This window comes from Papaver somniferum, chromosome 5 (genome assembly GCF_003573695.1).
Source record: "Papaver somniferum cultivar HN1 chromosome 5, ASM357369v1, whole genome shotgun sequence".
Classification (NCBI taxonomy): domain Eukaryota; kingdom Viridiplantae; phylum Streptophyta; class Magnoliopsida; order Ranunculales; family Papaveraceae; genus Papaver; species Papaver somniferum.
Window position 1 is genome coordinate 69,161,262 of NC_039362.1, and position 15,710 is coordinate 69,176,971.

The following is a 15,710-nucleotide window of genomic DNA, read 5'->3' on the forward strand; positions in this document are numbered from 1 at the left end:
CTTTCTGGTAGGTTTTTTTTTATTTAATTTGATATTATTTGTTAAAATTAAATTTAACAAGTAAAAAGTCGAAAACAACCACCAAACAATTACTCTCTCCGTCTCACTAATAAGTGACCTAGTTACTTTTAGATTTTATCCCACCATTAAGTGACCTCTATCACTAAATAAGGAAATATTTCTAAAATTATCCTTTAATTGATTATAAGAAATATAAGAAATATGCATAATTTGATAGTCATGTTTATATTCGTTACATAGGTGTTTTAAAATGCTATTCAATGGTACGAAGTTTGCGAACATCCGTGGTGTAGTTTGAGAGATAAACCATTTCAAAATTTCACTATTTATTATCCATAAGGGTATAACTGTAAAAAAATGATTAAAAATACTTTTCTCCTCCTTAAAAATTGTGCAAACTTGAACTAGGTCACTTAATAGTGGGACGGAGGGAGTAATGATTAATTTCGTTGTGAGTAAAAAAGGAAAGAAAATGAAATGAAGGGAGGTTTCTCAATCAGTAGTGTAATACTTTCGTCTTGCCAATTGCTATCATCCTCTCTTTATTTTTAAGAAAGAAGAGCTGCTCTCTCTTTCTCTATCTCTACTGTCTGTCATGCGAGTAAAGTCCAGTAAGGAAACAACACTCACCACGTTTCCTTTCTCCCTTACTTGGACGCAGATCTGAACTTCATTCATCCATTTCTCACTCTCCATTACCAAAAAAAAAAAAAAACATGGCTACTTACTCCGTTGATAGATCTATTCCCAAGTATACCAGCTATGCCATTTCCATTGTTTTCTTGATTTCCTGCTTCACTTTCAGCTCAACAGGTTTGTACTTTATAGATTCCTGTTAGTGTTATCACTTCCAATTCTTGATTTCTTTTGGGGTTTCATTGGATTCAAGAAATTTTTCTGATTTGGATAATTCGGGAGATGTTGAGGTCATGTTAAAACAATTTTATGGAGTTGGGTTTACTGGAAATGTGGTAATAAAGTAATGGATTTTCTTTATTTGTCTAATTTTTTTAGATTTTGTAGCTATTTTTGGTGTTTACATTAGTGAGTTTTAGTTAAAAGTAGTACAGATTTAGCTGAATTATTATGGAATTCAATGTTCTAATGATTAAGTAGATTATTAGATATATCTATATTCTGTTTTAGGAAGTAATAATTGATTTGATTTGCTTTATAAAGTGTTAGTAAATGATTCTGAATTTAGTATATGTAGAAGAACAGAGTAATCGTTCTTGATCTTATTAATGGATGAAAAAGACGAAGGTTCGTTACCGATGCCGACGCCCGTAGTTTATGTAATGTGAATATCTACACTGAATTTGTGGAAATTGAATTTTATATTTCCCTTCATTGATTTACAGAAGCTTATGATGCGCTTGATCCAACTGGAAATATCACAATAAAATGGGATGTTATGAATTGGACTCCAGATGGTTATGTGGTAAGTGTATAACTAGAGATGATTGATTAATTGATTTGTTTTCCCTTCTTGTGTATCTAATTGTTTGGTTAATGCATGAATTGGACAGGCTGTTGTCACTATGTATAACTTCCAGCAATACCGTCACATCCAAGCACCGGGATGGACATTGGGATGGACATGGTCAAAGAAAGAAGTCATTTGGAGTATGGTAGGAGCACAAACAACAGAACAAGGTGATTGTTCAAAATACAAAGGGAACATTCCTCATTGTTGTAAGAAGGATCCAACTGTTGTAGATTTATTACCCGGAACTCCTTACAACCAGCAGATAGCAAATTGTTGTAAAGGAGGAGTGCTCAATTCTTGGGTTCAAGATTCTGGTAACGCAGCAAGTTCCTTCCAGGTTAGTGTGGGTGCTGCTGGAACATCAAACAAGACTGTAAGAGTGCCAAAGAACTTCACCTTGAAAGCACCAGGACCAGGTTACACATGTGGACCTGCTAAAATTGTGAAATCTAGTAAATTTGTTACATCAGATCTAAGAAGAACTACTCAAGCACTAAGTAAGTTTCTTGCTAAAGTTTGTGATAAGTAGGATGATATTTCTAGTGTATCCTTCATTATAATCTGTTCATAACCAATTTGTGTTGGAACTATGTGTGCTTGATCATAGAGCATTGAGAATCTGGCTTTTATCTTATGGGTTTCAATTTTGCAGTGACATGGAACATTACGTGTACCTATTCCCAGTTCCTCTCTCAGAAAACACCAACATGTTGTGTCTCTCTCTCCTCTTTCTACAATGAAACGATTGTCCCATGTCCTACTTGTACCTGTGGCTGTCAAAATAATATTACTCAACCAGGAAGCTGTGTAGAGTAAGTTTCTCTGATAATTCTTATATGTGCATCCTTACACCATTTTTCTTAACACGTCTCTTCCCAATTTTTCTATCCGTTTGAGTTTGACGTGTGTTCTCTCTTATGGTTTTCTCTTGCAGGGGAGACTCGCCATATTTAGCTTCTGCTGTTACAGGTCATGCTAGTAAAAATGCCTATTCACCTCTAGTTCAGTGCACAACCCATATGTGTCCCATCCGGGTTCATTGGCATGTTAAGCTCAATTACAAACAGTATTGGAGAGTGAAGATCACAATCACAAATTTCAATTATAGAATGAACTACACTCAGTGGAACATGGTTGTTCAGCATCCTAATTTGGATAACATCACCCAGATTTTCAGTTTCAATTACAAGCCTTTAACTCCATATGCTGCTATAAGTAAGTACTATCATCTTCACAATGTTTTTACAGTTTGTTGTTTCTGAAAACATTTTATCTTGGTTACCAACATAACACTCTTTTGGGTCTGGTTTTGATGTTTCAGATGACACAGCAATGCTATGGGGGGTTAAATTTTATAATGATTTGCTCATGGAAGCTGGACCTCTGGGAAATGTGCAATCAGAGATACTATTCCGAAAGGATTCTGATACTTTCACGTTTGACAAAGGATGGGCTTTCCCTAGAAGGATTTATTTCAATGGTGATAACTGTGTCATGCCACCTCCAGAATCATATCCATGGTTGCCAAATACTAGTCCCCGACCGATTGTCTCCGTACTTGGTTCTCTCATGGCTGTTATGGTATCTTTAACATTCTTAATGGCTTATGCCTAGTAAAGTGAATTTATGGCATCTTATGGTGGATTGTTGTCTCAAAATCTCCAACTGAATGAGAACATCAAAAAGCTTAGAGGAGCTAGATCACGGATTTGCTGTATTGAAGCCTCAGTTCTAGCAGTTGAAGTGAGTTCAGGTGCGCTATTAGCCTGTTGAGCCATTATTCATGTATGTGCAGGTTGAGTTCACTACTTTTTTGTGTACCTTTAATTGTAATTTAAATCTTCATATAATTATTGTACGAGATCCACGTCAAATATGGTGTTCTTACAGTGTAATAAACCATTCATACGCAGAATAGAACTTATTTATGGTTTTGATCACGCAACTATTATTCAATTTTATTCTTTTTGTCTGATTACTCTTTTTGATTAGGTAAGTTCCTCTCACAAGGAAATTCCCTGCACTTACTTCATCACTTCATACTTGTAGCTTTTTTTTTACTGGTCCCTAAGAAAACTAATATTACGTCGCTTGAACATGCAAGAAGAACAGGGATGTCAAGCCTCTACATGTGCAGATTCCACTGTATGACTGTATGTATATTTTATATGATTGTAAAAGATGAAGACAATTCAGAGGAATGTGTACATAGTAGAGAGCTGTTGAACACAAAATATATCTCTACATTACGGTGACTTGTATTTCTTTCTCAAGTGTTTTAAAAAAAATTCAGTTCCAAAATACCTGCAATTCTTGTTGGTCGGTGCCGCTGAAAATGCTCAAAATCAGTTCTGTTCTTCTTCTTCTGCCTTCAAAACTTCAAATATGAGGTTTGCTTCCCTCAAGTCATATCAAAGAAGATCAACCAATGGCCATCAGTAGGAAAATCAGGGAAGCAGCCAATGTTGTTAATTGCAGTGAGTTTGTAAATGCAGAATTTGGCAGGTATGGGTAGGTATCAGGTGGTGGGAGCATGCACTCATCTCCATTAAAATAAACCTTTCTTGGAAATGCCCATCCTTGCTTCAAGGTAAAAGTATCCTTGTCCTTTTGGAGAAGAACCTCTGACTGAACATTTCCTAGTGGCCCAGCTTCCATCAGTAAATCATTGTAAAATTTCATGCCATAAAACATTCCAGTGTCATCTGCATACATACAAGTTAGAGACTTCAGGATATATAATGACGGTGTTGTTTCATAGTTTACTAGCTATATAGTAATAGTTTGAATGCATTTAGTGTTTGTTTGTACTTACTTATGGACTGGTATGGAACGAGAGGCTTGTAGTCGAAACTGAAGACTTGGGTAACATTGTTTAGATTTGGGTGCTGAGCAACAAGAGTCCATTGCGTGTAATTCAGACGGTAGTTGAAATTCGTAATTGAGAGTTTTGCACGCCAGTAATCCTTATAGTTGAGCTTGACATGCCAGTGGATCCTTATTGGGCACATATGATGTGTGCACTGCAGCAACGGTGAATTATCTTTTCTTGGTGTATTCACTCCCACCTTGGTTAGCAACTTCGAATCGCTTCTGTAAATATTATCCATCATGAATCCAGAACAGTTGCAATATACACGTTCATATGTATGAGAATTGAACTAAAAACTTACTTGACACAGTTATGTTTGTTTTGACAGCCACAAGCACAAGATGGACAAGGAGTAATCGTTTCGTTGTAGAAAGATGAGAAAGAAACGCAACAGCTTGGATTCTTCCTTGCCAGGAACTGTGAGTAAGTGCAGGTTACATTCCATGTCACTGCAAAAAGAATAAATACACGAAATGCTGTAAATTCTTGCAGAGAAGCTCATATCACCACACCAATGGCATGATTTAGAAACCAAATGAATTAAAAAAAAATCATCATATCCATTCCATCCACAATGAAGATCTTTTATGAAATAACATAGAATAAGCTGGCTTACTCAATGCTTGAGTTTTTCTTCGGCGATCAGCTGTGAGAAATGTAGTAGGTGGAACGATTTTTGCAGGACCGCAAGTGTAACCTGGTCCAGGACCAAGCAGAGTGAAATTCTTCGGCAGTTTAACCGTTTTGTTTGTAGTTCCTGCAAGTCCAACACTAACTTGGAAGGCTGAGACGGAGGCAGACGGATCTTGTCCCCATGATGCAACCACTCCTCCTTTGCAGCAATTGGTAAATTGTTGGTTGTAAGGTACTCCGGGAAGTAAGTCGACAACCGTTGGAGTTTTCTTGCAACAATGTGGGACATTTCCCTTGAACTTGGAACAATCTCCTTGTTCAGTTGTTTGAGCTCCAATCATTGACCAAATCACTTCTTTCTTTGCCCATGCCCATCCTAATGTCCAGCCAGGAGTCATTATGTGTCGATACATTTGGAAATTGTTCATGGTTACTGCTGCCTGGCAAAATCGTAGCTTGACCTTTAGATTTCATAGTTTTAAATGAATGCGAAGAAGCAAAAACGAAGATTCATCGATACATACCACGTATCCGTCTGCAGTCCAAGATACAATGTCCCATTTGATCGTCACGTTACCATTCGGATCCAGTGGATCATAGGAAGCTGCAAGTACAACAAAGCAAACCAAATCAAGAAATGTATATTAACAGGAAGAAACGGGATATTAAGAACAAATAACATTTGGAACTAGATCTTTACCGGCATAAGAAATGATTGCGAAAAGGAAGAATACAGATATTGGCAGTCTCAAATTTGTCAGTGAACTAAATCGACATTGTACAGGACAATCTTTATCTTGTATTCTCATGGTATATCCAGGAAATGGTTCCCTGTTTCTGTTGATTCCCATGCTTGCACTTCCAGAAGATATGCCTTAGAGGGAATTACAAAGGTAGTTGTGATTTAAGAGTACAGTAGAAGGGTTTGTGAGTATTTAAGGATGATAGATGTCATGAGAATTGTTTCTGGAAGAGACGGAAAGCTTACCTACTGGTTTTCAAGTAGGTACCACTTCTTTCTCGATCCATGTTTCTTAAACTTATTTTCTTGGGTTTCTCTAAACTTGAAGCAACGTCTTTGGTGAGAAGTGATAACAGAAGAAAATTAGGCGGGAATGCAACAGCCCAACAGTTAATATAGTTGTCACTCTTGAAAATCTACAATCTTCTTACCATACTACCCTTGGTTTTAGTTTTATGTTTGTCCAGGACTCCAGGGAACTACAGTGACATCGGCTACTCAAGTTTACTTTAATGTGTATGTTAGTATAATGCGATTTACCTTCCAGGTAATTTACTTGTGTAAATGGTAGATATTGTTCGTGGGGCAGAAGAAAGAGTTTGAAGCAAGTATATTTTAGTTGTTAGTGCCTGATTGGCACTCGAGTAGGAAGTCCCCTTCCGAGGAAGACTACTCAACTGTTTCCAATCAAAAAGTTTCTTCCGTGGATGGAAAAGAAAAAGAGGTACAAAGAGAAGGAGATTCTATAATGTGGAACAAGGTAAAAGAAAGCAATACTAGATTGCTATAAGTAAGAAGAGAAGAGAATTTAAGCAAGAAGAGAAAGATAAGTTTTGTGTTTAATAATTTGATTGAGTAATAGATAGATCTTACAAGACTTAATCTAGCCTTTATATAGGCTTGAAGAATAACTAAACTAGGAAACAAAAAACTAAAAGGAAATCTAAAAGAATCCTAAAAATAAGAAAGACTGAAACTAGGAAACCATGGAAGCCAAACCTCTAAGCGGAATCTTCTGGAATTGTAGTATGCCCTGCATCAGTCCCCCCCTCTAGAGTAAAGCTCGTCCTCGAGTTGTCCAAACAAACCAGAAGTTCATTGTCACCATGAAACGTAAAAATCTCTTGAACATTAAATGTGTTGGAGATATTCCAATCATTTGGTAGATCAATAACATAAGCATTATCATTGATCTTCTTTAAAACCTTGAAAGGACCATATTTCTTCATCTTGGTTTTGTTATAAGTACCCACTGGAAATCTCTCTTTTCTTAGATGTATCATCACGAGCTCCCCTTCCTTGAAGGTTTTAAACCTCTTGTGTTTATCAGCATCCTCTTTATATTTAGAATTGGACTTCTCCAGTTTAGATTTTACTTCATTATGTAATTCAGTTGCTTTGTCTACAAAAGAGTCGGTGTTTGTACTCTGTGTGGTGGGTAAGGCTACCAAATCAAGAGTATGATTAGGTACTTTAGAGTACACAATCTCAAATGGAGTTTTCCAAGTAGAACGATTCACAGAAGTGTTGAAAGCGAATTCCATATGTGGCAATAACACATCCAAATGCTTACTATTATCCAGGCACTTAGCTCTAATCAAATTCCCAAGTGATCTATTAACAACCTCAGTATGTCCATCAGTTTGCGGATGTGAAGTTGTGCTGAATTGTAGAACTGTGCCTAAGCGCATCCATAAACTTTTCCAGAAATAACTCAAAAATTTGGTATCTCTGTCAGAAGTTTGGAACCCCATGCAATCTTACTACTTCTTTAAAGAACAAAGAAGCAACATTAGAAGCGTCAGTTGATTTCTTACAAGCCACGAAGTGAGCCATTTTAGAATAACAATCAACTACGACCATAACAGAATCATTACCTCTAGAAGTACGAGGTAAACCAAGTATAAAATCCATACTTATATCAACCCAAGGTGCATCAGGAACTGGTAAAGGAGTATACAACCCGGTATTTTGAATTGTACCCTTTGCTCTCTGACAGACCATGCATTTTTGTACGAACTTTTGTACATCACGTTTCAAAGATGGCCAGAAATATCTTTCTTCAATCAGGGCAATGTTTTTATCTCTCCCAAAATGACCACCAAGACCACTGCCATGTAATTCTCGCATAAGATGTAAACGTAAAGACCCTTGAGGAATACATAATCGATTCCCTTTAAAAAGAAAACCTTCTTGTATAAGAAAATCATCAACCCCATGAGTTTGAGAACTGCATTGATCCCATAGTTTGCCAAAATCTTCATCTTCTGGATAAATGTCTTTGATATAGTCAAATGCATAACTCTCATTACGAATTGCAGTTAATAGATGACTTCTTCTACTTAAGGCATCAACAACTTGATTCAATTTGCCACTTTTATGTCTCACGGAGAAAGTGTATTTGTTGAGTGTGGAAAGCCATCGATCATGCATTCTGTTAACTTAAGCAGAAGTATTCAAAAACTTCAAAGCATGGTTGTCAGTGTTGACAACAAACTCCCTATGTATAACATAAGTATGTCACTGCTTAAGAGATTGAACAAGAGCCAATAACTCTAATTCATATGTAGACTATTTCTTTTGTGCATCTGAATTCTTCTCACTGTAATATTCAATTGGATGACCCTCATGTGATAATACTGCACCAATACCAACAACAGATGCATCACAATCTACTTCAAAAGGCTTGTTGAAATTCGGAAGTGCAAGAATTGGTGCCGTACAAAGCTTTTCTTTAAGAAGAATAAATCTTTTATCCATTGCTTCCGTCCACTCAAACTTCTCCTTCTTGAGACAGTCAGTCAAAGGTGCAGAAATAAAGCTAAAGTTCTTCACAAATCTTCGATAGAAAGAAGCCAAACCATGAAAACTACGAACATCACGAATAGAAGTAGGAACTGGCCAATCTTCAATTGCTTGAACTTTAGAAGGATCGACATGAATACCATCAGTAGAAATCACATATCCCAAAAATGTTACTGAAGAAGCCATGAAGGTACACTCCTTCAAATTAACATATAAAGAGTTGTCAGCAAGAACTTGAAACACTTGTGAAAGATGTTGGAGGTGTTCTGGCTCACTGCGACTAAAAATTAGTATGTCATCAAAATAGACAATAACAAATTTACTGAGAAAGGGTTGGAGAACCTGATTCATAAGTCGCATAAAAGTACTAGGTGCATTAGATAACCCAAATGGCATGACCAGCCATTCATATAAACCTTCACGTGTCTTGAATGCTGTTTTCCACTCATCTCCACCTCGAATGCGTATTTGGTGGTAACCACTGCGTAAATCCAACTTAGTAAAAATAATAGAGCCCGACAGTAAATCAATCATATCATCAATACGCGGGATCGGAAATCTATAAGGAATGGTGATGCGATTTAATGCTCTGCAATCGATACACATCCTCCATCCATTGTCTTTTTTACTAACCAAGAAGGCAGGACTGGCACAAGGACTGTTGCTAGGTAGTATCAAACCCTTTGTAAGCAAATCATTTACCTGTCCCTGTAATATCTCATGCTCAGCAGGACTCAAGCGATAGTGTGCTTGGTTTGGTAAAGAGGCTCCAGGAATAAAATCGATGCAGTGTTGAATATTCCGTAAAGGAGGTAACGCAGTTGGTAGTTCATCTGGAAATAAAACATTATATTGAAATAATAAGGGCTTCACCTTTGCAGGCAACTCAATCATAGGCTTAGAATCTTCATGGGAATGTAAAGAATGTTGTGGGTGCAAAGAACGAATAACAGTGGCTACGACAGCATCAGTCTGCGCACAAGAGTTTGAAGTGGAATTGGATGGACTAAGAACCTTGGTTTTCCCATTATGAACAATAGTGTAAGTATTCTCGAATCCATTGTGAACCGCGTGAAGATCGTATTGCCAAGGTCTGCCAAGAAGAAGATGGGTTGTCGTCATATTAATGACATCACATAGAACTGTGTCTTCATAACCCTCAATATAACATCTTGATTTAAAAATACTGTGTCTCTGAGACTTGCATTGTTGAGTAAGAAATAATGGACGAATCATCCCAACAAACTCGTCGTCATCACCAGGTGAGTCTTCATCTTCGAACTCATTAAGCGCACCAGTGAATTCATTAATGAACCGAGGTTCACCAATCAAAGCATTGAATTTCCGACAATCACTAGAAGTGTGCCCCGATTGATGACATTTATTGCACTTATCTCCACGAAATTTTGTATAAGCATTATTAGCTCGCTGTTGCGGTGGAAATTGTTGTTGCCTGTTATGAAACCGATTCCCTGTAGTAGGAGGAGTTGGTTGCAGAGAGTGAGACTGCTGACCCGGCTGAAGATCAACTGGATTGGCTAAGATAGGTGTAGCCAGAGGTGGAGTATAAGGCACAATATGGCTAGGTTGTCGATGTGAATGGCTAACATCATCATAAGGAGGCCTGGGAATATTCAAAACAGTATCTGGAGAAAAGTTTTGAGATGAATTGGTATCCCTGTAAGTATTTTGATAACGCCCTTTTCTGGATGGATAAATCCTAGAAGAACGAATAAGACGATTTTCTATCTTAATAGCTTGCTGCACAGCTTCGACCATAGTAAAAACTGAATGAGTCATACCATTTTGTATAAATCTATTCAGTCCCTCAATGAATCTTGCAACTAACTTTTCTTCAGATTCTTTGAGTTGATTTCGTGCGACCAAATTATAAAAATCTGACACATATTCTTCAACAGTTCGTGCCCCCTGCTGAATGTTTTGTAATTTGATGAAAAGTTGCTGCATAAAGTCTCTAGGTAAGAACTTATCCCTGATCAAAGTTTTCATACGTTTCCAAGTACGTATTTTTGGTTTGTTAGCGTTTCTACGATCATCACAGATCTTATCCCACCAAGCTGCAGCTCCTCCTTTGAGTTTGTATGTCACAAGTTTAACCTTAGAATCTTCAGGGACTTCCATGAATTCCAAAAAAGCTTCTACCTCAAAGAACCAATCAGTTAGTTCTTCAATACGAAAATTTCCAGAGAAGTTGGGAATATCAACTTTTAGTTTATAGTCTGGTAAAGAACTGTAAGGGTTGTGACCAGTTTTTAAACGTCGTTCTTCAATCCAATTCTTCTCTAGATCGTTCTCACGTTCATCTTCATCATCACTGTCAAGTGAAGGAGAAACTATCTTCTTCTTTGAATGACCTATGAAACCTTCATACGGTTTCTTAATGTTTAAAGTACGCAATACATCTTCAGGTACTTCATCATTCTGTAAAAACTGAAGTATATCTTCTTTAGTTTTTCCTTCTAAGTCTACAAGCTCAGGCATATCCAAATCTAAATTTATATGTTTTGCAACCTTCAAAAGTTGATTCTGCATGGTGTCAAGCTTGGTATCTCTTAACCCTAATTTGTCCTCCATGGACTTCTCAAGAGCTTCAGTAATGTTTTTTGCCAAAATCTCGGTATGAGATTTGATGAGAGCTTCGATTGCTGCTAGAGTAACAACTGGTTGAGCAGTCATTTTTTTTTTGTTGTTTTTTTTTTTTTTATACGAAAAGGAACTAAAAAAAAGGACTGAAAGGTGTTGCGGAAGCGATGTAAAGGATCAAGTTATAGGATGAAAACCTAAAACTAAGCGGTTGATACCAACTAATGTGGAACAAGGTAAAAGAAAGCAATACTAGATTGTTATAAGCAAGAAGAGAAGAGAATTCAAGCAAGAAGAAAGATAAGTTTTGTGTTTAATAATTTGATTGAGTAATAGATAGATCTTACAAGACTTAATCTAGCCTTTATATAGGCTTGAAGAATAACTAAACTAGGAAACAGAAAACTAAAAGGAAATCTAAAAGAATCCTAAAAATAAGAAAGACTGAAACTAGGAAACCATGGAAGCCAAACCTCTAAGCGGAATCTTCTGGAATTGTAGTATGCCCTGCATCATTCTATACATTAAAAATCATATGTGTTACATGGATACAATCCTTTATATACAATAAGAATATAGCCATAGATACAATATTGGGCCGCACATCTATGGGCGAAAGCCCTACAACACTCCCCCTGTGCGGTTCAATAGAATTTCATATTCAGTACTTCACATACATTGCTCTGGATGTAGGTCTTCAAATGTAGTTCTCTTCTTGATGACTATTGTGTCGAACACAATTGCTCCATCAAAACTTTAACAAGGAAAAACCCAGTGGGAAAATACCTTGGTACAGCTCTTCACATGTAGTACTTCACATGTTGTCTTGTATTTTACATGTAGTTCATCACATGCAATACGATCTTCAAAGATCGATGAGTCTAAGTTAATTGCCTCGTTAAAACTTCGTCAGGAAAACCCCTAAGGGACAAAACCTGAACTAAAGAAAAAGAGTACAATATTAATTAAACTTAGAACATAGTTGGATGCGTATACGTTGCCTCATTAAAACCTTAACAAGGAAAACCCAGTGGGATAAAACCTTGACGAAGGGAAAAGAGTACAACATGGAAGATGCAAGTAAAGGTGATTTGTTGCAGATGATCACTTTGTGCTCCATTGATGTTGACTAGTTGCTTCACAACTCTTAAGGCAGAAAATCCTCGTGAGAGAGACAATAGCCTTAGCTGGGAAATTGTATTCCCGGTATTTGTTGTTGTCTCATTAAAAACCTTGCCGAGTAACAAAACCCTGCGGGAAAAAGTAACCTCGGTGAAGGAAAAGAGTTCAACACACCATTAGATTCTCCCCCTGATGTCATACATTTTTCATTAGTCTACTGCAGTCAAAAGGAGTTGATCACACATTACTTTGGTGACTTGAATGTTTATAAGACCTTGTTGTTGATTCTGGAAGTTACGTTGCTTAACAAACTATCGCCATCATTTCTTTGATTTAGATATTTTCAATAATATCAACGCGATCTTTATGTCTTCAACGTTCAACATACTTAGATGTTTCTAAGTGTTGTCTCGCTAAAAACCTTGTCGAGTAACAAAACCCTTTGGGAAAAGCTATTCTCGATCGAAGGGAAAAGGAGTACAACACAACTTCAATTTCGAAGTAAAAACATGTCGACATCATATCCTTGAATCCTCCCCCTGATGTCAGCATCTCCCCCTGATTACTTTCAGAGTTGTTCCACACAGTTCCTTTAGTCATGTACTTTTCGAAACTGAATATCGTTAATAACCTAGAAAATAATCTACCATATCTCCCTATAATTACTTCGTTGGAGAAGAGATTATTATTCCTTCATAATCAACAACTTTTGGATTGCACTTTCATTAGCATTACTTTTAATGTCTTTGTAGGGATAATACAAATTTATGTCAATGGTTACTTTTAAGTACATGATTACATTCATTATACCATTCCAATGACGTTGCGTTGGCGCTGAGTTATATCTAGCTAACAAGTTCACTGAGGATGTAAAATTTAATTGAGTACATTATTATACTAAGGACAACAATGCGTCTATTGTACTTAGATATGGGAATTTCATCTCCCAACACATATTCGTCATCTTCCTTTAGACGAAATGGTCACTTACTTACATTTGAACCTCGATTAATCATGGGAGTGCTATCAGGATGCATATCTTTGTTAAATTGCCTGACAATTTTGGACATATGTAACTGGTGGAGTAATACACCACAAGCTCAGTACTCAATCGAGCTTTCCCTAGATTTTTCATCTCAAATTTGGATTTTAAATATCTTTTAAGGTCTCTTATTACATCAAGAGTACACATCTTGTTTGTACCATCAAAATAAATAGCTACAATTCCAAATCAGGAACTTTCTTATGAATACGCAAGGAAAAATAACTTACTTGTTTATCCCCTCCAAATCAAATGGCCACTTAGACGGGTATACCACATCCGCCTGATTGCTTGAATCTATAAGTGAGCGTTCTATCTAACTGTAAACGCACTCTGTGGTTTAGAGTCATTTGATTTGGGAAGAAAAAGTATATCAAGTACTTTTGTAAATATCTTTATCTCTTGATTGTTTCAGAGATACGTAACAACCACATACATATGCTGCATTTCAAGTCCTTTTGAAATTACCAAGCTAACTATGTTGCATAACTCTATAACGTTCATTACAAGAGAACAATTCCAGAGCTTTGTGAGAAACCTCGCGCCACAAGGCGATTTTTTGTACTTTAAGACTACTTTCTTCTCATTTTGCTTTGTGACAAATTAATTATGTATGTCCAATAGGCTTTACACTTGGTTGGTTAGCACTACCACACCAAATACTCGTATATTTGCCAAAGAACTAAGTTCTACCTGGATTGTGTAGGCCAAATATGCTATTTATTTGAAATTTATCAAAATAAAGCATGTTCGATCTCATTGTTCTCTACTTCTGGAGCAACTATTTATGGGTTATATCATCACTATGCACGCATGATCCTTCCATTGACTCATGTGCATTCTCATAATCCGTCAGGATTTTATTATTCTCTAGAATCATTTAAAACTTCGGAGCGTCCTCCAGTTTGATTCATGGACATATTCAGAGACAATCAAATGAGATGATTTCATTAATTATACAAACTAGGTTGTGTCTTACTCATCTACTTCCATTCTAGGTGAGCATTGATCGAACCTGGTGGTCTCTCCATCTTCCTTTATGGAGCCATGGCCTCAACCACACTTCCACTAAGTGTAGTTGCAACACCTTAGTCTATGGTGTATATCCCTTATTGGGGATTCGTAACCTTGCAGGTAGGTTTGCAGTTGGTATGTGTGATCTCATCACTTTAGCGACATCAGTGTACATTCTGAAATTCGATTATGTCACTTCACATTTACATTTGTGGAGTACAAGAATCAATATGAGACACAGTGGGAACACACCACGACAATTCCTGTCGTTCCCTAAGAAAATACTTTTTCTTATCTCCCCCTAACGATGGGAAGATTGTCTCATTAAAATGACAACCGACAAAACTAGTGGTAAGAGATCTCCTGCCAAAGGTTTTAAAATGCGGATAATTGTTGGAAATTCTTGTCCAACATAATCACTTAATCATTTTGATGACCCATCATAGTACGATGGAGTCTTAAGGGAACATATATAGTGCAACCAAAAATGCGTAAGAACACAAAATGTCAGGCTTATATCCAGTTACCAACTGGTACGCATAAAAGGTTGACTAATATTGGGTTCTAAAATGAATTAAGTAAATAAGCGTTAATATTGCATATTCCCCAAGCTATTAAAGGTAGGTTTGTACGCATAACCATGCCTTAGGCACCATCTGTAACCTTTAATGATAGCCTTTGCGAGACCATGGGGTATAGGATGCTCTGCATTGATCCTATTAAACATGCAATAACCATCAAGTCCTTTTGATGTACATTCACTCGCACTTACAAGGGGTGGTGAGCCCTTATATGTAAAATATGTGCTAGTAGTTTTCCAAACGCAAATTTCTTGGGAACTGTAACTAGTCCAAAATGTCAAAACATTCACCAGAGCCATAAGTCACTTTTATGGTTCGCATTCTGCATGAATATTTTTCTAAATTTCACCTTGTTTTCTTTGTAATATGGAATTTATACCATTTGCATCTTAGGATGGTCTCGATCCTGTTTTACTGAAGACTGTGTAAAATTGAGTGATATGCTTTCTTACCTAAAAGCATAATCGGAAGGGGGTTGTGCATCTAGTAATTTAGAAAACACTTATTGAGAGAGATGTCGTCACTTTGCATTCTGTCAATCTTTTTCCATTTTCGTTCACTCAAATAAAGTGATATTTGTATGAGTTCTTTCAAAACAATCATCATGTCACAACCAGAATTTCTTTATGGTTATACTCAAAGCCTGTATGAGTCAGTTTCCAACATTTCATCGTCGGAGTCAATATGGATTCAATAATCCAAATATTATAGTGAATTATATTGCACTAGACTGACTCATTCATTTCTCTAAAATATATTTCCTTCCAAATATATTAGAGACTATA

At 36.7% G+C, this 15,710-nt stretch overlaps 2 protein-coding genes across 3 annotated transcripts; one reads left to right on the plus strand and one right to left on the minus strand.

Moving 5' to 3' along the window:
- The first annotated feature begins 520 nt into the window (after positions 1-520).
- LOC113281841 (protein COBRA-like) lies at positions 521-3,471 on the plus strand. Of its 2 annotated transcripts, none has more exons than XM_026530719.1 (6): positions 521-834; positions 1,383-1,462; positions 1,551-2,007; positions 2,163-2,322; positions 2,445-2,725; positions 2,832-3,471. In XM_026530719.1, the coding sequence occupies exons 1-6, from the start codon at positions 738-740 to the stop codon at positions 3,122-3,124; spliced, it is 1,368 nt and encodes a 455-aa protein (XP_026386504.1). In that variant the 5' UTR covers positions 521-737; the 3' UTR covers positions 3,125-3,471. The 2 variants fall into 2 exon arrangements, with proteins under 2 accessions (XP_026386504.1, XP_026386505.1); XM_026530720.1 differs by lacking the exon at positions 521-834 and adding an exon at positions 1,251-1,284 and having other exon boundaries at positions 2,832-3,180.
- Positions 3,472-3,621: 150 nt separating this feature from the next.
- On the minus strand, positions 3,622-5,927 carry LOC113281840 (COBRA-like protein 4). The gene is made up of 6 exons (XM_026530717.1): positions 5,716-5,927; positions 5,540-5,619; positions 4,999-5,455; positions 4,684-4,831; positions 4,326-4,603; positions 3,622-4,215 (listed from the first exon to the last, which is right to left on the minus strand). The coding sequence occupies exons 1-6, from the start codon at positions 5,864-5,866 to the stop codon at positions 3,932-3,934; spliced, it is 1,398 nt and encodes a 465-aa protein (XP_026386502.1). The 5' UTR covers positions 5,867-5,927; the 3' UTR covers positions 3,622-3,931.
- Positions 5,928-15,710: the final 9,783 nt, after the last annotated feature.

Excerpts from the sequence above, each read along its gene's own strand:
- LOC113281841 (XM_026530719.1), top strand. The coding sequence starts at position 738 with ATGGCTACTTACTCCGTTGATAGATCTATTCCCAAGTATACCAGCTAT. Across the intron at positions 1,463-1,550 it reads GGACTCCAGATGGTTATGTG|GCTGTTGTCACTATGTATAA; the intron begins GTAAGTGTATAA and ends TGAATTGGACAG. Across the intron at positions 2,008-2,162 it reads AAGAACTACTCAAGCACTAA|TGACATGGAACATTACGTGT; the intron begins GTAAGTTTCTTG and ends TCAATTTTGCAG.
- LOC113281840 (XM_026530717.1), bottom strand. The coding sequence starts at position 5,866 with ATGGGAATCAACAGAAACAGGGAACCATTTCCTGGATATACCATGAGA. Across the intron at positions 4,832-4,998 it reads AAGAAAAACTCAAGCATTGA|TGACATGGAATGTAACCTGC; the intron begins GTAAGCCAGCTT and ends TTCTTTTTGCAG. Across the intron at positions 4,604-4,683 it reads AACAAACATAACTGTGTCAA|AAGCGATTCGAAGTTGCTAA; the intron begins GTAAGTTTTTAG and ends TAATATTTACAG.